This window comes from Myotis myotis, unplaced genomic scaffold (assembly GCF_014108235.1).
Source record: "Myotis myotis isolate mMyoMyo1 unplaced genomic scaffold, mMyoMyo1.p scaffold_m19_p_17, whole genome shotgun sequence".
Taxonomy (NCBI): Eukaryota; Metazoa; Chordata; class Mammalia; order Chiroptera; family Vespertilionidae; genus Myotis; species Myotis myotis.
The window spans coordinates 41,726,455-41,752,583 of record NW_023416321.1 but is presented as its reverse complement, the minus strand read 5'-3'; the positions used below and the strand labels follow the sequence as shown (position 1 = coordinate 41,752,583).

General features: G+C 41.5%; 1 protein-coding gene across 2 annotated transcripts in view; it reads left to right on the top strand.

Moving 5' to 3' along the window:
* Positions 1-26,129, top strand: part of STX8 (syntaxin 8) — a 230,323-nt gene that overhangs the window by 117,811 nt on the left and 86,383 nt on the right. Inside the window, exons 7-8 of one of the 2 annotated variants that reach the window (XM_036341587.1) lie at positions 22,799-22,900; positions 23,994-24,202. In XM_036341587.1, the coding sequence (XP_036197480.1) occupies positions 22,799-22,900; positions 23,994-24,187 (296 nt within the window). In that variant the 3' untranslated portion in view covers positions 24,188-24,202. Of the gene's footprint in view, positions 1-22,798; positions 22,901-23,993; positions 24,203-26,129 lie in introns of those variants that run through there. The other variant, XM_036341589.1, reaches the window with a different exon arrangement.

Below are 26,129 nucleotides of genomic sequence, written 5' to 3'. Positions count from 1 at the left end.
CTTCAGGGTTAATCCGAGGGACGATGGGGGCATCACTCACTGCCGGAACAGGCCAGGGAGAAAAGTTCACATCTGGGTGTGACTGACCACCAAGCCCTTTCTCCAGGTCCTTTCAGAAGTGATGTATTGTTCAGCATCCCCAGGGCACAAGCCTCTAGTGTAGATTTATGGGAGGAAAATGCCCCCTGTCCATATGATAGAGTTAGGTGTTTATTTTCTTTGAAACTCAGGTAGGTGACAGCTAAGGACTGTGGTAGTTATTTGAGCAAATGTGCTAGCAAGTCAGACTTGGTAAAGTGTTTACGTTAGCACATAACAGTATGGCATGAAGTTTGTTGATTGCACAGTGGAGTGAGTGAGCTAGACTTTCACCAGGTAGATTGGTCTGTAGTATTGTGGCACCAAGCTGGGGGAGCATGTGATGGTTATGCAGGTTCTGATTTGCTACCATGTGTTAAACTGTACATGAGTCTTCTTTCTCTTGGCAAGTTACATTCCATGATAAAAATGTTTTTAAACATTTTAGGAGAAAAATGCAGTGCAGTAAATACCATACATGGACTTTGTTTGCTTTAGAGGTTTCTGGGTAATATGCTTAAATTTCCTTTGTCAAGTTGAAGCATACACATTAGAGTGTTTGCTTGTCAACACATGGAATTCGATAATTAATTTTTATTTAGGAAACCCTTTCCAGTTTTGAACATTCTAGGGAACAAGGTTTCCAAGTATATCTTGCTAACGGCCAGGCACAGCTGCATGTATGCACGGTTTTCAGATGGCTGCTCGGCGACATCTGGGGAAACAGACAACTTCAGAAACCGAGCAAGCCGTGACCGCGTGGCACGCTCCAGCGCGCGTGGTGTGTGGGGCAGGTCTCCCCGGAACTGGCTGGCTGCTGCTGTGCACAAAACACTTACCTGACTTACACCTGAATTTAAACTGACATTTATTAGATAAATGCTAAGGATGGACACTTCAACTTAGCAGGAACTGTAAATCCCATTACTTGATTTTTGTCTTTACCTGCTTAAGTTAGAGAAGAAAAAGATGATTTCATTGGGGATGCAAGCTAACACGCCCCTCGTGAGCACGAGCAGGACGGCTCACCGGGCAGCGTCTCACCATGCCGAGGAAGGAGTGGCAGAGAGGGTCAGGCCTGTGCCTTCGTGTCAGCATGGAGCGGAGTCCGGGGCATTTGGGGGGGGGGATGGGGTCAGGGAGGAGGAGCAACACCTGCACCCCATCCGCCTTGGTCTGCTCTCTTGCCAGAGTGCTTTTTGGATTTCACCCACTCGAGTTTCATTTCTGCCTCCTCCAACCCCAATCCTTGCTTATTTACGATTCATAGGAAAAGATCCATCTTTTAAAGATCAGCTAGTTAGTTAGAGGCGCCATGGGCTAGTTTCTAACTTCCTAGATGTTCAGATGGTTCAGTGTGGCAAAGGAGAGTTCTCTTACTCTTACACCAAGAACGCTCTTAGTTTTGACTAATAAAAAGCACTCAGGGAGAAGCCACTGACCTGGTCTCCCCCCACCCAGTGCTTCCAATTAGGGATCTATTATCTCATTCCAGATAATTGGAAAAGGATATTCAAAATACGACTTCGTGTGAATATGGTTTTCGCCTGCAGTGCATTACCGGGCGTTCAGAACACATCTGGAGAGGGCGGCCCCAGGGACACCAGAGCGCGCTGTTTGGGTTGGCACGGTGACATTGGAGTATATGCCAATTTGTAATGGCTTTTGGAAACAGGCAGTTTTAAACTCTCCCTGAACTATTCCCCCGAGAAATTATCCAATTAAGTACAACTGAAATTAATGTTTAGTATTTTTTGTTTAAATGAAATAGGCAGCTAAAGGAAAATCCGTGCTCTAATTTTAGTCTCAAATCGAGCTCCTAAGAAACCATCGTCCTGGGGTCAGTTTCTGGACAAGACCTGGTTACCAGGTCCTCCGTCCCTCTCACACTGTGCACGTCCCGCTGCTGCCTCAGCGGCTTCAGACCCAGGACACCAGGGTGGAGTGAACCCCTCTCCCCCCGGCACCATCTGAAGATCCACCATCCACCGGGGAGCCGGGGGCGGCCGGGTGGGGGGGGGGTCTCTCTCCTAAGTCAGCGCTTCTCAGACTTTAATGGGCTCGGTATCCTGGGGACCTTGTTAAAATGCAGATTTTGATTCCTTAGTTCTGAGGCGGGGCCTGAGATTCTGCATGTCTAACAAGGCCCAGGGGAAGGCCCTGCTGCTGGCCCGGACCACACTTGGAGGGGTGAGGGTCTAAGCCAGCCGTGGGCAAACTACGGCCCGCGGGCCGGATCCGGCCCGTTTGAAATGAATAAAACTAAAAAAAAAAAAACACCGTACCCTTTTATGTAATGATGTTTACTTTGAATTTATATTAGTTCACACAAACACTCCATCCATGCTTTTGTTCCGGCCCTCCGGTCCAGTTTAAGAACCCATTGTGGCCCTCCAGTCAAAAAGTTTGCCCACCCCTGGTCTAAGCAGTGGGTGGCGGGGGAAGGGGGCAGATCTAGACTTAACCTTGATCTCCAGCTTGTGGCTGGGCCCCCAGTGCATTTGGGTAGGTGTGACTCTTGCTTGTCTTCCTGGTATAGGCTTACTTATTTCTCAGACGCCCCGGTTCTCTAGACCGTCACAGGGCACTCTCTCCCCGCTGTTCTGCAAAATAGCACACTTTTCTAACCGATGAGTCGCAGGAGATAAGCTCCAGTTCTTTTGTCACACCTTCCTGAAATCCAGATCCACTGCCTGCCTCGTTTTCTCGGATCCATCTTTGCGGCCATATTAACAAAGAGGAAGGAAAGTGAAGCCGGCGTTCTTTGATCTGTGCTCCTCAACATGTGGGCAGAGCCTGGCGATGGAAGGATGTGTGACTAAGTGTGGGTTTTGCGGGTTTTCAAGCATCATTACTCTCAAGGTGTGGCCCTCGGCTCGGAGGTCCAGCCCCGGGACGGTCAGCGTTTTCCCGGTGGTCTAATGGGACACGGTGGAAACCCACACTCGGGGAAATCTCCTGAAAGACTGATTCATAACTCAGGGTGGTTCTCTGTCCATGGGTGAGATGCTCTACAGAAGACCGTGATAATTAGGACTAGTTTATGGTCAGAGAACTGCTAGGTGGATAGAGGTGGAGAGAGCCTTGTGGTGGCCACACTCCACTCCTCTGTAGCCCGCCCACACACGGAGCCCAAGTGCTCTTTGCTCACACCAGCGTGGTGTCACGAGAACTTCTCACTGCTGTTTCAAACCTCCACACTCTCCCTCTTTCACTCCATTCTGTGTTTTTCTATCTCAATAATTTTCTTTGTAAAATAGCGTTCTGATCATGTCACTTATTTGCTAGAAACCTTCAGTGGCTCTTCAGTGCCTCAGCAGTGTTGCCAAGACCTGCATGATTTTGGTCATATTCACCTGTAGTGATTTTCATTTCAAGTTCTTTGGGCTTAATTTTTTAAATTAAATTTTATTTTTTTACCAGAATAATCCCTTTACTAGTACATGGTTTGAAAAATCGGAAAGAAGGCTTAGACAGTGATGGCGAACCTATGACACGCGTGTCAGAGGTGACACGCGAACTCATTTTTTTGGTTGATTTTTCTTGGTTAAATGGCATTTAAATATATAAAATAAATATCAAAAATATAAATCTTTGTTTTACTATGGTTGCAAAGATCAAAAAATTTCTATATGTGACACGGCACCAGAATTAAGTTAGGGTTTTTTAAAATGCTGACAGGCCGAGCTCAAAAGGTTCGCCATCACTGGCTCAGGAGGAGCAGAGCTCCCCGTCGGCCCTCCCCTCCTCGAAGTCCTCCCCTGAGGAGCAGTGCTTCTACTTTTCTCGTGGTTTATATGTCCTTATCTGCAGCACAGTATTTATATTTCAAAATAGTGTGCTGCCATTTCTTCCTGTTTTCCATCTTCGATTCTGTCAACTTCCTCCGAAGGAAGATGCTCATGTAACCTACAGGATCATGCACACACATGCCCCTCCCCCCGTGGCTCACACGTTGTCGTCACATTAGGGCTTACGGAGTCATGACCATGTGAGTGTGGCTCATGCCTGAGCCACAGTGCGTACTAGAATAGCTGTTATACACCATTTGCCCTCAAGTCAATAATTGCCTCTTTCTTATTTTTTTAATATATTTTATTGATTTTTTACAGAGAGGAAGGGAGAGGGATAGAGAGTCAGAAACATCGGTGAGAGAGAAACATCGACCAGCTGCCTCCTGCACACCTCCTACTGGGGATGTGCCCGCAACCAAGGTACATGCCCTTGACTGGAATCGAACCTGGGACCTTTCAATCCGCAGGCCGACGCTCTATCCACTGAGCCAAACCGGTTAGGGCTCTTTTTTATTTTTTTAATATAAGAAAGAAGCAATTTGTCTTTATTGATACTTTTTATTTTATCCCACCTCTCTTAAAAAAAAAAGCCTCTGATAGAATTGTATAATTCCTTTCAATACAGACAAGCACTGTTGGTAGCTGTCTTAGTCCATTCTGGCTGCTATAACAAAGTAGCACAGACTGGGAGCCTTATAAACATGAACTTACTCTCTTGGTTCTGGAGGCGGAAGGCCTGACTCGGAGCCAGCGTGGCCAGCGCCGCCCTCCTCCAGTTTGCAGACTCCTTGCGTCCCCAGTCCTCATGTGGCAGAATGGGCTGGGGAGCTTATGGGGCCTCCTTCATAAGGCATTGATCCCATTCATGGGGTTCCACCCTCAGGGCTTAAGTACTTCCCAAAGGCCCCACCCCCAAATGCCAGCACCTTGGGGGTTAGGGTTTCATCAGATGGCTTTGGGGGCAGGGGAACCACAGATGAGGCCAGAGCAGTAGGCTGTCAGTTTCATCCAGCGATGGGAGTCTGTATCTCCCTGGTCCTGTCTGGCCTGACCGCACTCAGGCAGCTGCCCCCTGCTGGAGGGATGTCCCTGCACCGGCCTCCACTCTGGGAACCAGGGTCTTTGTCTCTCTTTAGGTACATTCCTGTTTTCTGGCTCTCAGGTCTTCTTTCTTCCCTCTCCCTTTTTCTGATGAAACGCGTTTACCAGGAACTTCCAAAACAAGGGTGAACGGGAGGTAAAAAACGTTAAGACTTTGCGCGTTTGAGAGTCCCTTTGTTCTCCCTCCTTGAAAGAGTGTGTTAGGGTAGGGGCTGATTCTCTCGGAATTGTGAAGGCTTACCTCCATTAGCTTCCAAATTTCAGGGCTGTGCGTGAAAGGTCTGCGTCTGGTTTCCATTCCATGAGCTAGTCTTCTCCCAGCTCCGAGCTCCCAGAGCCTTTCATCTCAGCGCTCTGCAGTCTCTCAGTGATGTGGGTGTGCCGGCTCCCTCCTGGTTCTCAGCACTTCTTCCTCACTTTTCATCAGGGCGCTCAGCATGTTGGGAGACTTTCTTGTATTATTTTATTGTTAATTTCCTCCACATGATTTTTTCTCTTCTTTTTCTCTTTGTAGTTCCTATCATCAGTGTTGGGCCTCAAGAATTGATCCTCCATTTAATTAAAAAAAATTTTCTCTTATTTTTCATTGCTTTGTCTTACTGCTTTATTTCTTAAATGATGTCCTCAACTCTGTCTTCCTTCTCATTCTTTCCTTTATCCTCTCTCACTAGCCTACTTTTTAAAAAACGTTTTCTTAACTTTTCATTCTGAAGTCATTACAGATTCACAAGACATTATAAAGTTAGAACAGTGGTCCCATAGTCCCTTCACCCAGGTTCTCTCAGTGCTTACATCGTATATTATCATAGCACAATATCAAAGCCAGGAATTGATATCGGTACAGTGTATGCATGTAGTTCTATGTCATTTTGTCACGTAGACTTATGTCACCATTACCACAGTCAAGACTCAACCTATTATTGGTATCCTAATTTCTTTTTTTTAATTATCTTTATTGTTGAAAGTATTACACATGCCCCCCTTTTTTCCCATTTATTCCCTCCACTCCACACCCTCGTATCCTAATTTCTAGAAACTCTTTCTTGCTCCCTGAAAGCTCCTCTTTTACCCTTTGGTTATGATTTTGTGACTACATTGCCTTTTATCTCTCTGAGGGTGTGTGTGTGTATGTATGTTTGTGTGTGTGTAAAAAAAAAAAAAAGGTTTATTGATTCTAAATCAAATATTTGTTGATTCTGAATTCTCCTCTTTTAAAACGAGGCACCAAAAGTTGATTGGAAGGACTTGTGTTGGCTGAAGTTTAACTGGTAGGCCTCACTTTAGGGCAGTACAGGGGGGACCCAGCCATTTCATTATAGGAGTTTCAATGTCAGAATGTCTACGTCTTTCCTGTTGGGCTGGCCTCTTTCTGGAAGACAGCCCTCCCGTCTCCTCCTAGGGTATCTACCCCCAAGTTCTGGATGCTGCTGGGGAACAAGATTCCAGGAAGTGGAATAGTGAGCTGGGACCGGTATATTTTAGTAGGCACACTTTATTTAATGCTGCTCCTCTTGTTACACGAGACACAGAGCTCCCCAACTGGGAACCAGACCTCACTAGAGAAGGTGTGGACCTCTCCATAGCCCAGTTGATGACAGAGAAGTTTGTTGGGCTCCCGGGCCAGAGCTGGTCCACAGAAAGCACTGCTCTTGGGTTGAAGGTGAACTGAGGCCAGCCAGTGAGGAGCCACAACCAGGGCTGATGAGCAAGAAACACCTCTCTGGGCTGAAGGCAGGCGGAGGCTGGTTGGCGGGCACACAGTGGAGTCCTGGCACCGGGAGCTGGCCTGCTGGCAGGATGGTGCATGTGTCCGTGTCGGAAGGGCCATGGCAAGGTGGTCACCAGGCTGAGGCTCTGAGTGCACTGAAGGGTTGTTGCTCCGGGCTCACAGCTGGGCCCAGCACCACTGGCTGCTGTTTGTACCATAGTCACTGGTGCAGCACAGCAGTAGGAAGAAGAAACACAGTAGAGCACCTGACCCTGGAGTGGCCCTTTCCTCTGCTTTGTCCCTCCAGCGCCCTCTACTGATAAGGTGCAACAGCATGCGCACTGCAAAGGCGCGAAGCTTAGAGTCCGGCCCGTTAGTGGCAGACTTGGTAGTGACGGGTGAATTTGGAGCCGAGAGGCAATAGGTGGATAACTGGCATAGAGGAATAAAATATAATGCAATGTATCAGTCTGTTGATACTTCTTATAAAATTGGGACATTTTCAGGTCAGCAGCATTTTAGTTATATGATGCTTCATATGGCGTCTCGTATTTGGATTATTTTTCTATGATGGGAGTGTTTAAAAATACATATAAAGTAAAACACTAGGATTATTTAAAATGTATATATTACCAGAAAGTCAAAGATACTGGGTGGACTGTGGCTCTAAGAGACTTGCCTGTAAATACTGGCCTCAGGAAAATGTTGGCATGGGCTTATTTCCTTTACACCCCCTTTTTCTAATGGAGAAACACACCTAAAATATGTCCGGAATATGGAAACTAGTTGGGAAAAAGGTAGGTAACTTCTGCAAAGAGGACTTGTTCTCTTCTTGAGTGAAAAATATGTTTCTTCTTCAAGTTACTTGTTTTTGTTGTGTGTGTGTGTGTGTGTGTGTGTGTGTGTGTGTGTGTGTGTGTGTGTGTTTTAAACTAACAAGGGCACATAGGTAATTTTAGCTTTCTGACTGATAGATGTCATGGTTCTCAATCTCTCGGGACCGAAGTCTTAACCAACTATCTGAGCTTCATCAGAGATCTTCTGTAGGAAAGGGAAATGTGGAGAAACCAAGGCGATGCTCCTTTGGAATGGGAAAAATGCAGACTATGTTTAGTCTGGAGTGAGACATAGACCTGAAATTTGAGACATTAGAGGCGTGAGCTACTGAGTAAAGCTTTTGAGTTGAAATCCAGAGACCCCTCTTGTGCGCTCCTACTGACTGGTGTGGTAACTTGGACAAGTTACACAATCTGTGCAGGCTTGTTTTGACTTCCTTAAAACGCAGTAACAGTTTCCCTATCTACCTTTCAGGATGGTGAGGAGTATAGGTGGAGATAAATGGTTACAGTGCATTAAAATTGTGTTACCATCATCATAAGTATATTTATAATTCTTCATCTATATGAAATCCAATTGAAGCAAGGAGAGTAGGCCCTAACTTAGAAATAGCACCATTTTATGAATTTCATTAAAAGCTAGTCTGTTTCGTTGAGATCTAAGAGGAAGAACCCAGAAATAATGTGTGAGACTTTCTCCATTCCTATTGTTTTCTTTTTGGATTTACATGTTTTGTTCTATGTTATGAGAATATAAACATGCTCTAAGTATTCGGTATCATAAATATGCTATAAATATTGAGTAGCAGGGGAAGATGTGGAAATACAGGGCTGTGATCTCCTGTTGGACTTGAGGTATGTGCTGTTATCAGAGGGAGCAGAGATCTCATAGTTTGGGTCCCAACAATCAATTGTGAGAGGGAAAATACGTTTGCAAAGGACCTAGGCTCAGTAGGAAGTTATATTCTTGACCACAGCCATGGCATTAGATACTCATGATAATGGCCAACAAGATATAACAAGTAACAACTGTGCGTTTTTATAACAATTACAAATAAGACTATTGTTTAGTTTCATAGCATTTCAATAATTCCACTGACTCTGCAAAAAAGCCCTCAGTTACTACAAAGTATATACACAGCATGCAGAAACACCCATCTGGATCATAAATTTGACTTAATAAACCAATATGTTCATTGTAATAAATTGTAATTAAACATTTACTTAACAGTAATGTGAAAGATATTTCATAGAGGAAGCTTGAATGATGTCATCTTTTAATCAAAGCCAAACAAAGGAGAAAACAAGGCAGTCTTGGACTATTTGATCTGTTACCTTCTTTGTTCTTTCTGAATGTGATTAGAAGTCTCTGGAATCAGACGGATTGCCAATTAGACCAACCTTGCCACGTACCAGCCACGTAACTGCCAATTACTTAACCGCAGTGAGCTTCGCCTCTAGTCACACCTGCCTCCCAGGGTTCTCCGAAGGATGAACAGAAATAATACATGGCTCTCAGGAGCCTCTTAGGAGTTCATACATTCCCTTACTGTGTTCTCACTCTTGCATATGATGTAGGTCGGGTTCCTAAGAAAATTGAAGACATAGGCCTGCCGACGTTTCTCATGGAACCTGAGGTCGCATGGATATCAGTGGACACTCATGGGGCCACATGTGTGAATCTATTTCTGGGCTCTTCCTTTGACTCTTGTCCATACCACGCTGTCTCGATGGCCGTAATTGCTGAAGCGTTATAGGAAGCCTTGATATCAGGGGGTGTGTCTTTTCCAACTCTGGGTTTGTTTTGTTTTCCAAAACATTGATTAGATGTAATGAGACTAATAAACCTATTTGCCTTGTTTCTGATATTGGGGAAAATGTTTAATGTGTCTTTAAATATGTTAGCTGTAGGGTTTTGTTTTCTTTTAGTAATAAACTTTATTTTTTAGAACAATTTTACAGAAAAACTGAGAAGATAGTTCAAGAGGGTTCCCATGTCCACCACACCTAGTATCCTTACATTAGCATGGTATATTTTTTACATTTAAGGAGCCAATATCAATATGTGGTTATTAACTACAGTCCTTAGTTTATTCCGCTTTCCTTAGTTTTTACCTCATGGATGTCCTTTTTTGGTTCCCGGGTCCCATCCAGGACGCCACATTAATTTCACTGCCTCGTCTCTAGGCAGCTCCTGGCTGTGGCCGTTTCTCAGACTCAGTTTTGATGATGTTGACAGTCCTGAGGGATATTTGTCAGGTATTTTGTAGGATGCTACACAGCTAGACTTACTAGTAGATGTTTTTCTCATGATAAGACTGGAATTATAAGTTATTAGGAGGAAGACCACAGGGGTCACGCACCTTTTTCATCATAGCATATCAAGGGTACATCCGTCAACATGCTTTGTGACTCACTGTTGGCCTTGATCACCTCGCTGAGGTTGTGTTTGCCAGGCTTCACAGTGAAGGGACTCCTTCCGCTCCCCCATTTCCATACACTACTTCTTGGAAGGAAGTCACTACAGGCAGCCCACACCGAGGAGGGAGGAGTTACTTTGCCCTCTCTTTGAGGACAAGTATCTACGTAAACTATTTGGAATTCCGAATGGGGGATTTGTCTCTTCTTTCCCATTTATGAATTGACTCAATCATGTGTTTATGTCAGCATGGGCTCATGAAAATTTATTTTACATTTTGGCTGTAATCCAAAGCTGCTTTATTTTGTTGTTACTTTATTGTGTTGGTTGGCTCCTGTGCTCCTTGGCAGACTCCCACCAGTGCGGTTGCTGGTTGTTTTTTAAAGCACTTCCTTTGTTCCTGGTACTACCAGATACTTCAGACTCATCTTGTATATTCCTGCCCCCGTCCTAGAATTAGCCATTTCTGTCCTGGAGATTGGTGTTAGAAACCAAGATCTGGGTGCTACGTGTGCTCATTGTGATTAGGGTGTTGTGTTTTTATTCTTTCTCAGTTGACAAAGCACAGAAATACGTAGATGTTTACTCACCTGTGTATATACACATATCGATACGTAGCCGTCTTTATTTACTAGGTGTACCAATTAATAATGCGGATTTTTTTTCACTAGATGGAGTTACACATATGTTGATATATATGCGATTTGATATGTATGCTGTTTTGTTGTATTGACAGCAAGCTTCAAACTTCATATGTCAAATTTGCTGAAGGTGTTAACATAGATATTTTTACACTTAAAAATGTTGAATTTCGTGCCAAAAAAAAAAGAGCATTTGCGGGAAGTTTTAATTCATTACTTTATTTTCAAGAAAAAGTTATCGTATACTTCGGGAAGCTTATGGTGAACATGCTCCTCTCAAGATACTTGTGAACGCTGGTTTAAATGCTTTAAAAGAGATGATTTCGATGTGAAAGACAAAGAACATCCAGGTCAACCAAAAAAGTTTGAAGACCAACAATTACAAGCATTATTGGATGAAGATGCGTGTCAAACTCAAAAACAACTTTCAGAAAGATTAAATGTAGCTCAGCAATTTCCAATCGTTTACAAGCAATGGGAAAGATCTTAGAGGAAGGAAAATGGGTGCCACATCAACTGAACAAAAGATAAATGGAAAACTGAAAAGTCATCAGTAAATGTTGCTTCAATGGCACGAAAGAAAGCCTTTTGTGCATCGAATTGTGACTGGCGATGAAAAGTGGATTTATTTTGAGAATCCCAAATGCACAAAATCATAGGTTGATCCAGGTCAACCATCAACATCGACTGCAAGGCCAAATCGCTTCAGAAAGAAGACAGTGCTCTGCGTTTGGTGGGATCAGGAAGGTGTGGTGTATTATGAGCTTCTAAAACCAGGTGAAACCGTTAATACTGATCGCTACCGACAACAAATAATCAATTTGAACCACGCTTTGATCATGAAACGACCAGAAGACATGGCAAAGTAATTTTGCTTCATGATGATGCACCATCACACACTTCAAAACAAGTTAAAGACACGTTAAAAGATCTTGCCTGGGAAGTATTAGCCCACCCGCTGTATTCCCCAGACCTTGCTCCTTCAGATTACCACTTGTTCTGATCGATGGCGCACGCACTTTCTGAGCAGCACTTCAAAACATACGAAGAAGTGGAAAATTTGGTCTCTGAATAGTTTGCCTCAAAACAAGAAAAGCTCTATTGGGACGGTATCCACAAGTTACCTGAAATATGGGGGAAATGTGTAGCTAGCGATGGACATTACTTTGAATAAAGCACTTTTGATGTTTCTCTTGAAATTATCGTGTTTTCTTTGATTACAAAATCCGCCATTATTAACCGGTACACCTGGTATATTAAGATAAACATGAGTTTATACCAATGTCTTTTTTTTTTTAATATATTTTATTTATTTTTTACAGAGAGGAAGGGAGAGAGATAGATAGTTAGAAACATCGATGAGAGAGAAACATCGATCAGCTGCCTCCTGCACACCTCCTATTGGGGATGTGCCCGCAACCCAGGTACGTGCCCGCAACCCAGGTACATGCCCTTGACCGGAATCGAACCTGGGACCTTTCAGTCCGCAAGCCGACACTCTGTCCACTGAGCCAAACCGGTTTCGGCCCAATGTCTTTAATTCATTACCACATGGGTCATTCTAGCCTCATCCCCTTGCTTATCTTTAAATTCTCACTGCTGGAGTGAGAATTTGGCTCCCACCATCCATCTTCTATTTCCTTAATTATCAGTTTCAATGTACATGTTAAGCAGTATCTGAAGTAACTCATACCCTGTAGAAAACTACTTTATCAACCTAGAATACCCTGTTGATTTATGTGCAGTTCCTTTTGCCTTTAGTCTTACAGATTCCACTCATTTCCATAGTGACTTAAGTCATCATCTTTCCAACCCTTCAGTGTTGTTTTATACGTTTGTAGAGTGATGCTCTTATCACAGTCCACATTCTTTCCTGGAATCCGTAGGCTCCTAAATGATTTTTTAAAAATTTACATTCATAGGGTTCACTCTTTGTGCTGTAACATTCTATTGGATTTGACAAATGCGTAATGTCACATATCTACCATTACTATATCATACACAATATTTTTACTGTCCTAAAAATCCCCTGTGCTTCGTTTATTTATCACTTTCCCCTTCCTTCCAAACTCCTGGCAACCGCTGATTATTTTATTCTTTCCATAGTTTAGCCTTTTTCCAGAATGTTATATAATTGGATTCGTGCAGGATGGAACCTTTTTATGCATGCAGGGTGCTAGAAAACACATGTTGATCATCTATAAGTCATTTTTAGTCGGAGCTGAGCATGTTATTGCCAGGATTCCAGTCTTCTAGATAATGGGAAGGAGATTTTTGTTGTTACCTTATTTAGCAAGAATTCTGAGATGGCTTACATTTTTTTTAAGTAAAAGTTTTGCTGAGGGGCTAGGAGAACTGGTGAGCTCTTTATTTGTTGTACCTATCACAGGGTTGTAATGCCCGAATTAAGATAATGTGTGTTTGCTTTTAGCATCGAGTCTTCTAATTAGGGTTGATGGTGTCTTCTCTGAGCTCTGGGTCTGTTTGTTTCTTTTAATGACTGTTTTGAAATTTTGTTTTTTCCTACTGATGATAATATTTAAAAATTAATATTCTGGATCATGGGGATGACCCTTGTATTGTGTCTTGCCACGCATTCCTGCCCACGTTTGTATTTGTGTGTGTAATTGTCTTGGATCCCAGTGGTTCTTGGCTGATGAGGAAAAAAAGATGTACTTAATACGTAACCGTGTATTTGCCTCCAAGAGAAGGCCAGGGCTGTCAGTGTGCACTGTGTGAAGGATGTCTCCACAGGTGGAATAAAGAATGCCAGGACAGAGAACTTAGATGCACATGTGCATTGCCCAGGGACACAGACAATAGGGTGGCGAAGGACTGGGGCGGGGCAGGGCAGGAACCGGGTGGAGGGGGGCCAGAGGGGGCATCTGTAATACTCTCAACAATAAAGATTTTTAAGAAAAGAACAGCAGAGCAGACCCAAGGACCTGTATCTTAGTATCATAGTCATGTTTTAAGCAGCCATTTAGTATTCACAAAACAAGCTTTATCTGTTAAGAATAAATTATTGTTGTTAGAATTTTAGTTTTGTAGTTCTTATTTTTAATATGAATATTTATTCTTAGACGTATGGAATCAAGAGCTGTAAGCATAAAGAACAGATATTTCTTATTTAATTAAATAACTTAAATGGAATAACAACACCGAGGGGGGGTGGAAGAACTTATTTAACTTTAACTATAACTAAGCATATGCAACTCAAGATTGGAAAACAGTGGCCTAGCACATAGCAAGTGTTTAGTAAATATTAGTAGTTGTTATGGTTTATATAATGTGAGCTTTCTGTAACACACTAGTCCAGTCTGACCGCTTCCCTTCCCCGCACATGGCATGCGTTCACTCCTGCGGCTCAGGCAGACGGCCCCCTCCTTCCCCTCACCTCCCACTCCCGAAGCAGCTGGGAGCACAGCCCACACCGAGTGCCCAGTTGCCAGGCCAGGGGACGTGGTATATTCCTCACCCTTTTCCCTGCAGTGCTGCCTGTGTGACAGCATGCTCTTCTGGGGTTTTCCCTCCTTCTTTGCTTCTATTTTTATTCCTCTTGTTCTTTACATACCAGTGTTCTCTGAGATTCTGCCTTTACCCATACCTCTTTGTTTATTATATCTTTTTTAATTTTTAATTAACACACAGCATAATTGACTTTTGTGTATCTATATATCTATATCTATATCTAATCTATATCTATATGTATATCTATTCATACTGTGAATTTTAACACATATATAAGTTTGTGTAACTGCTGCCACAAGCAGGACACAAAACAGTTCCATCACTCCAGAAACTTCCCTGTGCTATTCCTCTGTGGTCATACCCTGCCTCGTTCCTAACCTTGGTGGTTACTAGCTGATCTGTATTCCATCACTGCAGTTTTGTCTTTTGGAGAATATCATATAAATTAAATCATCTATATGAGCTTCTTTAGTATTCTATTAAAATTTTTATTGTATTTTTACTATCTCTTTTTATTTATTGATTGATTTTGAAAGAGAGAGAGAGAGAGAGAGAGAGAGAGAGAGAGAGAGAGAGAGAGAAACATCGATTTGTTCCTCTTATTTATGTATCCATTGGTTGCTTCCTGTATGTGCCCTGACCTGAGATGGAGCCTGCAACCTTGGGGTATTGGAAGTCACACCAACCAACTGAGCTACCCAGCCAGGGCCTTTTCTATATCTCTTTGTAGAGATTATGTTAGTGGTTATTAGGGATGATAATATCTAGATCTAGATATAGATATACACACACATATATATTTACATTTTATAGTTAAGTTAGAATCAATATTTTACCACTTCACTGGATTATAGAAACTTGCCACCATATAGGCTCCTTTACCCCGCCTTTATGCTGTGATTGTCTTATTATGTATCACATTATGTGTATTGAAAACCAGGCATTATAGGTCTTGCTTTCAACTGTCAAACAAATATTAAAGAAGTCAGTTGGACAACACTGTATTATATTTACCCAGATACTTCCCGTTTATGTTGCTCTTCCTTTATTATTTCTGATGGTCCAGATTTCCTACTGGTATGATTTCCCTTCTGCCTTTAGCAGTTTTTTGTTGTTGTTGTTTGTTTGTTTGTTTGAAGGGTTTTGGGATTTTGGGTTTTTTGTTTGTTTTTTGGTCTGCTGACAACAAATTTTCTTAGTACTTAGTTATCTGACAGTGTTTCTTCTGCCTTCATTCCTAAAGGATATTTTCACTGGATATAGAATCCTGTATTGGCAGTTCTTTCAGTTGAACTTTAAAATACACTTCCTTTTTCTTTCCACTCTCTGTTCACCTGTAAGTAATGTATCTTTACTTGTAAGTAATGTGTCAGTTTTTTCTGTGGTTGCTTTCAATATTTTTTTTCCTTTGCCTTTAGTGTTCAGCAATTTGGATATGATGTGCCTGGGCATGGATTTCATTGTGTTTGTCTTGTTTGGGGTTTTCTGAGCTTCTTGAATGTGTGGATTTATGTTTTTGCCAAATTTAAGAAAATTTCAGCCATTGTTTCTTCAAACATTTTTGCTGCCCCATACTCTTTTGCTCTTCCTGGGGGCTCTGATGATGTATTTGACCTTTTGTGGTTGTCCACAGCTCTCTGAGGCGATGGTAGTTCTCCTCACCCCACTCTATTTGCTCATGCTCTAAGAACTTAACTGTCACTCACTGAGCAGTTTTGCTTCAGTTAGTGCTCCTGTTTCCATGACCTTGTGTCCTGTATTGACCAGTCGATGGGTGCTTTCTGAGTCTGTGTGCAGTTAGGCCTTCCTCTTACTGATGGCACCCACCGCAGTGTGATGAGATTTTGAGTCTGTAGGCTACAGCCTTGGTCCCTCAGACTCTTTTATTCCATTGTCTTTTGGTATTTAGTGTTTCACAGGAACAGTCTGATGCAAGTTAATTAATTTTCTTTAATTCTTTAATTTTCTTAATTTCAGAAGCTGGGAAGCTTCTCTCCCTTTGTCTACCATGTGACTGCTTCAGCATTTTTTTTTATTCTGAAATTCAGAAATATCAAGAGATATTTCTAGACCTTTTTAAAATTAATGTTCAGAATTTGGTGAGTTTTTTCATATTAAAACACTTTTTTTTTTCAGCTCAAAGGAAATTATTTATTTGGTTATTGTTTCTACCTCAGTTTTCCTAGATCTTTATATCTGTTTCTCTTTTGTTTTTTCCCCTCCCATATTTTGTCCTTTCTAACTTTTTTCTGTGAGTTCCAGGAGACAGTTCAAGCTTGGTTTCTAAATCTCTTATTTAGATTACAATCTGTTTAATTGCCCTGGTTGTGGTACTTAATTTGACAGTTCTGTTTCTATCTGGATGCAGTATTTCTGGTCATCTTAATTCCCTCATGGTGGCTCTCTGTTCTGCTTGCGTTGATTTAGTGTCCTCTTGAATTGTGTTTGTAAAAAAGAAACCAGTTTCTCAAGGTTCCTCATATTTGGAAGGAATTGTATTTCCTAGGGCAGCAGGGGCACGGGACGGGGAGAGGACGTTCCCTTGACTGCTCCACAGGTGCTCCCCGTTGGGAGCTCTTCATTTACACCTGTGGGCTGTTTGCTCGTCTTTACACACAGAGGTCAGCGTCTGTTGTTAGAACTTGGGGAGGTGCCATCTTGGTGTAGGTCCAGATGAAGAAAGAACGGGAGGCCTTGGCTGGTAGTGAAGAGGAGGCAGGAAAGGAGCCTGTGCCTTCTGCCTCGCCCGGCCCACCTGCTCCTGCTTCAGGCGCTCGAGCAGGTGTGGCCAAGGGGGTTCCTCCTCGGCCCCCAAAGCCTGAGCGTGTCCCAGAGGCTCTGCTTGGGGTGCTGGAGTTTCCTGCCAACTGCCCCTACGGGTGCCAGAGGTGAGTTAGTGCTTCTCCTGCTGAGTCACGCACTGGTCTTTCTGTTCCTGCTTTCTGTAATGTATTTGACGCTTTTTCCTAGTGTTAGGTATTATTAGAGGTCATCTTCCCTCCCCCCCTTTTAAAGCTTCCATTGTAGGAAATAGAGGGAGTTAAACTAATTCCTGTAAGAAAAGCTCTTTATTCACTGTTTGCTTTTTAATATTTGTCTTCAAGTGGTATTAGCAATATAAGCGAAAGGCCAAATAACAATGACTTTGCAACCGCCAGCATCCATTCTGATACAAAAGGCACCATAATTATCTGAAAATGTGCAGCACACTTTCTGCCTTTACGTGGAATTTATTGAGACCATAATTGGGAGAAAAAACATGAAATATAATTGGAATCAGATATTTTGGTACCATATAATATTTGTTACTGCTTTAGATCCTGTTAATTTTGCATCATCCTTTACATTGTCCATTTTTTCCCTCCTATGTTGGCATGGCACCTGGTGTCTCAAATTAACACGGGGCGGAAATATAAGCTCCTTCTAGAAGCCAATGCAAATGCTTACAGGAAACCAAATATCAGTTTCTCTGGGGGTTGTGCTGTCAGGAATCTGAAAGCCCGCTGGTTGTTTCTCAACCTGTACGCTGAAACCTGTGTGTAATTTGCTCCGAATAGACTCTGGTTGGGGGAATTCCCACCTGAGAAGCCTGGGCTGCAGCATGGGAATTCCCCCAGCCTCCCTGCCCTGGGAAATCTGAGGTCAGGATAACTGACAAGGGGAGCAGTCTAGCGAACCAACCAGCAGTGGCAGTATAAACCTTCAGAAGCTGGCCTGGCAGTGTGCTTCAAAGCCCATGCAGCCATCATAATCACACTTTGTTAACTTCAGGAAATGACACAAGAGAAGGAAAATGATAATAGAGGAAAGAATTCATTGACTCATTATGTAGAAATAGAGAAGCATTCTAAGTATTTCACACTTTGAATGAATGTTTATTTAATGGATAACCATTAGAAATGATAACTGAAGGAGGTCTAGCAGCATGAAAAAGTACAAATGATATGTACATGGGGGCAAAAGACTTACATATTGCAAATATAGGAAATAGAGGGTGTTCAGCTAATACCTGCAAGAAAAACTCTTTGTTCACTGTTTGTGTTTATAAACAATATGTGTTTATGGAAAATCTTAGAAGGGAACACTTAAAGGTAGTTACCGGGGCATTTGGATAATATTTTACTTTTCTCCCCTCTCTTTTATAAACTTCAATTAAGTAACTTTCATAACTTAAAAATAGAGGGTTTTTTTTTTAAGAAATAAAAACAGAAAACAAACTAGTAATCAGAAGAGGTAACTCCTCAGTGTTTATTACTGACTTTTGCTGAGCTAATCTGCTACAAAAAGTTTATTGACCTCTAAGTTATGAATACTTACAGATTTTAAAAATCTATCTATAAACACAGTGAATATATAACAGCTGACATACTTAGCATCAGACAAGGATTATTCTGTGCTTGACTTTCTCGTTGTGACAGAGATTGATTAAGCCTGAGTTTTGTGTCACATATTGCAGCATAGAGCGTGTCATGAAATTCTGACCGTAATTGGTAGCGTGAGAACAATGTACCAGGCACCTATCAGAAGCACAGGTGTTACTGTGGAATATCCTGATAGGACATGAGGAATGGATCATAAAAATATCCACTTGTATGTGTGCTATTAAAATAAACTCAGCTGTGTTCTTTGCGGACTAGAAAGTTGAACCCATGTATCCAAGTCTTTGCATACATTTCAGGATGAATACCGTGCCCAAAGCATCAAGGTGTCACCAATCTACAAATCCCTTTCTCCGAGGATCTGCTGAAGTTTGGAGCTAAGTGTCTTTAGCCTAGAAGAGATATATGAGGGGAACTGTCTTGTGGGAGAACACTGGACTTGTGTTGTTCTAGCAATAACTAAAGTAGATGTTGAAGGTAGGCAGATTTTCAGCTCAATACACAGAACCTTACAATAACTAGTCACTCTCCAGCTCAGCCATAGAGCTAATTTGCTCATGAGTTTCCATGTTACCAGCCACTGGGAGTGTTCAGCAAGAAATTAACCACCCCACTGCCAGGGTTTCTTAAAAGTCAGGGAGCAATGAGATGATCCCATGACCTCTTGCCGCTCTGAAATTTTGTTATAATCATTTGCTTTGTCTTTCCAGCATCCATGTATGTACCCCTGTCTGCCTTCCTTCCTTCCGGAAAAAATCTTAGGAATATCATAATATTATAAACTTTTATTTTTTCTGATTTATATTTTTAATTGATGTATAATTTATATACAACAAAATGCACAGATAGTTAGTGTTCAGTTCTATGTGTTTTGACAACTGTATACATTTGTGTGACTATTTAGAACATTTCTATCATCTGGAAAATTTTTCATGTCCCTTTTAAGTCAATCCCTCTACCCCCAGAGGCAACTACCTCCTGATTTCTATCCAATAGATTAGGTTTAACTTTCTACTTTGTATACATAGACTCACTAAGTACATATTGATTTTATTTTCTTATTTTAGCCAACAAAATGAGTTTGAGATTTATACAATTGTTGTATTTATAAATAGTTCTTTGTTTTCATTGCTGAGTAGTATTCCATTGTACAGACAAATCCCAGTTTGCTTATTCATTCTTCACACTGATGGATATTGGGGTTGTTTCTAGTTTTTTTTGTTTTATATAATAAGACTGCTATGTATATTTTTGTGCAGGTCTTTTTCAATTTTTGTTTGGCAATATTTAGGAGTGCAATTTCTGGATCAGTGTCTGGTTAACTTGATTAAATTGACAAACACTCCTACGATTACCTTTGTGCCAAATCTCCCCCGATAATTAGCACTGAAGTGTTTAATTTTAGCACCCTGATAGGTGTGCAGTAGTATTGCCGTGGTTTGAATGTGCAGCTCCCTAATGACTAATGACGCTGAGCTCCTCTTCATGTGCGTATTGGCCATTTGCACATCTCCTTTTACAAACATCTGTTCAGATCTTCTGCCTATTTTAAAATTAGGTTTGTTTGGTGTCTTCACTGTTAATACGTAGGAGTTCTTTATGTATTCTAGATACAAATACTTAGATATATGGCCTGTAAGTATTTACCAGCCTGTAGTTTGTTTATTAATTTTCTTAATGGCATCCTTGGATGAGCAGAAAAAAATTTTTTATGAAATCTAGTTGACCAGTTTTTTAGTCTTTTGTGAATAGCCTTTTTATGTACTGTCCAAGAATTTTTGCCCACCCTAGTTCATGAATGTTTTCTATTTTTTCTTCTAGAAGATTTACAATTCTAGGTTTTACAGTTAGATCTACGAACCATCTTAAGTCAATTTTTTTTTTTTGTATAGTAGGAAGAAAAGGTCATGATTATTTTCATTTCCCCATACAGATATCCAGTTGTCACAACATCATTTGTTGAAAAGACATTTCTTTCCCTAGTTGACTGATTTTGTGATTGACAACTTTGTTGAGAATTAATGGAATGCATCTGTAGTTGTGTGTGCGTGTGCGCATGTGCGCACACACACACACACACACACACACACACGGTCTATCTCTGGATTCTGTTTTGTTCCATTGATCAATTTGTCTATACATATTCCAATACCACAGTATCTTGATTATTATATATTTATAACAGATCTTGAATTTTTTCTTTAAGATTATTTTGGCAATTCTAAATCACTTGCATTCCATGCATATCTTAAATTGGCTTGCCAATTTCATTTTTAAAGCCTGCTAGAATTTTGATTGGAATTGCACTAAATCTATAAATCAATTGAGGAGAATATACAGATAACTTTAAAATATTGAGTCTTTCAATCCATGAACATGGTATAGCTCTCCAACTATTTAGGTCTTTGATTTCTCCCACAATGTTTTAGTTTTCAGCATAGAGGTCTTGCACACTTTTTGTTAGATTTATTTCTAGTATTTGATGTAGTTTTGGGTGCTATTTTAAATGATACTGTTTTTCACTTTCATTTTTCAGTTGCTTGTCGCTATTATATAGAAATATATTACTCTTTACAATTGATTTTGTATCTGTGGACTTGTTATATTAACTTATTATAGTGGTTTTATGATAGATTTCATAGATTACCCTATGTACACAGTCATGTTAGGTATACATATTTACATCTTCCTTTTAAATCTTTTTGCCTTTTTTTTCCTCATTAAACAGTGTAGGACTTCTGATAAAATATTCACCAAAGGTTGTCAGAGCATATGTCTTTGCCTGTTCCTGACCTTAGAGAAAGTGTTCAGTGTTCACCATTTAGGGTGATGCTACTTCTAAGTTTTTCATAGCTGTCCTTCATCAGGTTGAAGCAGCTCCCTTTCATTCCTGTTTTCTTGAGACTTTGTGTTATGAATGAACACTGAATTTTGTCTAATTCTTTTTATACATTTATTGATATGATCATATGATTATCTCCTTTAGTCCGATCATTGATTTTTACACCTTTCTTCTTTTCTAATATATGTGTTTAAAGCAATAAAGTTCCCTCTCAGCACTGCTTCAGTTGCATTTCACAAACTTTTATTTTGGATTGTCATTATCATTCAGTTCAAAACATTTTCTATGTTCTTTTGTGATTTGATTCTTATCCCATGGATTATTTACAGGCAGTTTCCTTATTATTCAGGCAACAGGGATTTCCCCATTTTTGTCATATGTGTTCTTTCATGATGATGAAAATGTCCTTTTTATATCTGATCATACTCCTTGGCTTGAAGTCTGTCTGGTCTAATATTAATAAAACCATGCCAGCTTTCTCACGTAAACACTTTCTATGCTTCATATTTAAAGTTAGTTTCTTGTGAAAGCACGTAATTGTGTTGTCTTTTTAAAAAATCTTACCTGCCTGACATTCTTTGTCTTTTCATTGAGCAGTTTGTCCATTTATATTTAAGTGACCACTAATATAGTTGGATTTAAGTCTGCCATCTAGGTATTTATATTCCTTTTGTCCTGTCTACTCACCTAGAAATAATCCAGATATATCCTTCTTGGTTTATAGATAAAAAGATAGATCGAAATATTTTTACATAATTAGGATCATACTATATATATGCTATCTTAAATGTGAAGTGCTAATTTCACTCTTAGAGATTAGTGTTAAAAATAAAAAGACAAACCACATAAAGGATTCTTTATGAGAGAGTAATTATCAAAAAAATCCATCTAACATTTCATAAAATATTGAAGCTTTGCTGATTTTATAAAGCTATAAGTTACTACATATCTTACTTTTTAACAGCTTAATAGGGCTCTGCTGTGAGTGATGAAGAATAGCACCTTCAGTTTCTTTTGCCCTCCCCCAGCGCATCCTGGTTTCCAGGGGTAATCGCATCTCCTTTCTGTAACCTGTTTCTTCTCTGCTCAGTATTCAGATGGATGCCATTCTCACCATCCTCTGTGCCAGGGTCTCTGGCTTCTCCATTCTCAGTGACTAGATTTCACCATCCAGCAGTTCTCTAAGAAGGACCCCAGTTGTCCCTGAAGTCTCCTGCCCCGTCTGTCACCTTGAGCACGTGAATGACAACTAGGCTGCGTACACTCTGGGGTCATGCTTCCTTCCCCCTGAACTTGTGACGTGTCTCCTCTGTCTGTTGTGTTAAACCAGGTTGTTCTTCACCACTCCAGTTTCCCCCTTTTCTAAAAATCAAAATGGCAGTTTTCAAAGAACACACATGAGTTTTTGCCTCTTTACTGGCTGCACGGGGAGAATTGCTCCTGGGAAGGCCCATGCAGCTCTGCTCAGAGCGTTGAGGTGACCAGGGTATTTTGGAGTATTAACCGCGCATCTTTGTTTTCCTTTGTAGAGATCATCGATGACCTCGCCAACCTGGTGGAGAACACTGACGAGAGGCTCCGCACTGAAACCCGGCGTGTGACCCTGGTGGACAGAAAGTCAGCGTCCTGTGGTGAGTGAGGGGGTAGTGCGGGCGCCTCTGCTTTGGCTTTCCCGCGTTGGTCTAATTACTGCAGGTTTGGCTGCGCTTCTAAAACGGCAGCCCCATCGGATGAAGCACAAACTGCTAACAGATAACCCAGGTCTTGCTCAACTGAAATGAGTTGTTATGAGTTCAGGGGAAGTAAAAGGCATTGATGTTTTAAAATTTAAAAGAAGGAACCTTTCTGTGTGCTTGTAGAGAATAATCGTTTGGGAAGCTGTGTGACAGCATGCGGATTGGTGGTGGTGGAACTCTGGGTTTTCAAGGCAATCTCTTTCACTGCTGTGCCTTGTTGTAATCGAATCAAAGCTTAATTGTTGAAGGTAGAACTCCTGAGCAGACACAAGCCCAGGTTCTGAAGCTCAAGTGAGTTCAAATCCTGTACTTGGTGGTGTCATCTTTGGCAATCATTTTACTTCTTAATACCTTGTAAGTAAAATGGGGGTTCACATGCCAAGATGAGGGTCACTCGGAGTGATTTCAAGGCTGACTGAGTGGGCGCAGGTCAGGGTTCAAGGGCGTTCGCTATGTAACAGGAATGCCACGAAGTTCTGATGCAGGTACTTGCTGTTCTGCGAGGTTCTGATGCAGATTTCATGCGGTTTACGTTACCCGCGGCCTGCGTCCCGTGCCTTGTCAGATAGGTCAGTGCTCATACGCGGTGGGGACAGTGGGGCAGTCACAGTGATTGTCGCCGGTGCTCCATCCCACAAAGGTGCACCAAGTGTATCGAGCTGATGCTTTTATTGTAAATGGAAATACAGCATGACAACTATTGATTCGGGGACATGCTTAGCCTAACTTGTAGCCCTTTCAACACGAAAAATACAATGGATCCCTCTGATCTACCTCGTTTTAGAACAGAGACCTTGGTGCAAGGGTCACCTGAGACCTCACCTTGAGAAGCATGGCTGTCCGCCCCGTGTTACTTACTGGTTAAGCGGAAGTCTAGCACAGGCTGAGGCAGGACCAGGCAGCTAGCGACCCAGAACCTCAGGAGAAGGGAAACTGAGGGGCCGACCTGCTTCCCTCTTCTCACCTGTCCTGCTCCCCCCACCCCCAGTTCTCATCCATCAGACGCCAACCCACTCTGTGCTTCTGTTCCTGAGGCATGAGCTTCCTTCTTCCTGCCAGAAGCCCAGCCGCCTCCACGGTGCCTTCCCAGCCTTTTCTCATAACTTCTCTGCACATGACCCTGAAACCTGGGAGGCAGAGAGATGTGGGTCCACTCCCACCTGCCTCTCTGATCCTCTTTGATTTCTGGATAAACTTAATCCTGCTGAGCCTTGGTTTCCTCAGCGGTGATTATCAGAATTAAACTCTATAGAATCTGGAACGTGTGTGATGCTGCCCATCTTCCCTGAATTTCCCTGTTTATGTAGAGAGGCCCGAGGGCACAGTGGGTAGCAGGCTCCCGAGCCGGAATGTGCACCCAGCTTTGCCACTCACCAGCTGTATGACCTGGGGAAGCCCATGCTCACCTTTGCCTCGGGCTTCTCATCTTTGCAATGGGGGTGAGAGGGTTGTTGTAAGGAATAAATGAATTAATATAGATAAAGATACAAGTTATAGCTGATGTTGAGATAGAGGATACAGATACAGATATCTAGATATATAGAGTCTCGATGCAAGAAAATCTTGTAAGAGTAGGCCTTCCTTCCCCCTGCTGCCGGCACCGGCTTCCCTCTGGCACCCGGAACTGGGGCTTTCCTCGCAGCCCCGGCTTCGTCCGGTCTAATATTACGCTTTTATTATTATAGATAGCACTTAGAGCAGTGTTTGGCACATAGTAAGCAACGAGCAAGCATGAGGCATTTGTCATGTATGTGTGAAGGGGGAAGACTCTTCCCAATTGAGGGATAACTTTACAGAGGTCTTTTTTATATGATGAGCAATTATGTTGCTATTATTTTTGAATGAACATATTCATAGACAAATAGATGAGTTTTGTATTTGCAATGTAGTGGCCTCAGTATGTGCCATTCATAGAGTCACAGAGTCTACTATTGCCACTTCTTTAATTATGTTATTACCTAGTGTTAGTTTTTATACCCAGAAATTTCCATAAAACCTTCTGAGCTGAACTCCGTTACATCTTTTTAAATAGAAGAAATTTAGAGATTACTAGAATTACTGAAATGCATGTTTATGTTTTTAAAACTTGGTATCTTAAAATATGTTAACTGTAAATTTATCTCATGCCTCATTTATATTTAGTAATTTGTTATATAGTGGTTATATAGTAGGTATATATTACATTTAACATATTATCTATAACAGAATTACATGTTGTGACTCAGAAGGGAGATGCAACAGGACAACAGTGTCAGGTACTGAAAGAAGAAATTTCTTTATTCTTCCAATGGAAATACTTTAGAGAGATTTGTTTCTCTTATCCCTTCAATTTTTTCCGAATATTTACTTAGCAGCTCCATTAATGTTGTAGCTCAACACCGAATAACTACCCCTATACCATTTCTGATGCCTGATGCCTCTCAAGGAAAACGTACTGCACTTATATTTTTAAGGGAAACGTGTAATTATGTATGTGCTTGTTGACAAGCAGTGCGAGTTTTCCCACAATCCTGCAGGCTCAGCCTGTGGCCTCCGGAGCTCTAGGGGGGGTCAGACTTGTATTTGTGACACCCAGCAATTAACTTCTGAGATTCCATTGGTCAGTATTAAGCCTTTGAACACAAGGCATGTTGTGGGATTTGTTGAGTAGGCCTAGCAGCCCTTGGCAAAATTAGCCAGACCCTTTATTTAAAAACTTTGTTTTATTGTGGTAAAATACACATACCATAAAATTTACCATTGCAACTATTATCAGTGCTAAGCACATTGACGTGGTTCTGCCAGCATCACCAGCATCGTCTCCAGAACTTTTCACCATCCCAAACTGGAGCTCTATCCCCATTGAACACTAACTCCCCATTCCCGCTCCCATGGCCCCTGTCAATTACCATCCTACTCTCTGTCTCTATTCTAAGACCCTCTGTAAGTGAAATCACATAGTATTCATCCTTTGAATCTGGCTTATTTCATTGAGCATAATGTCTTCAGTATTCCTCTACTTTGTAGCATGTGTCAGAATCTCCTTCCCCCCTTTTTTTTTTAAAGCTGGATAATGTTCCATTGAGTGTATATACTACATTTTGTCTATTTCTTTGTTAGTGGACTCTGACTATTATGAATAATG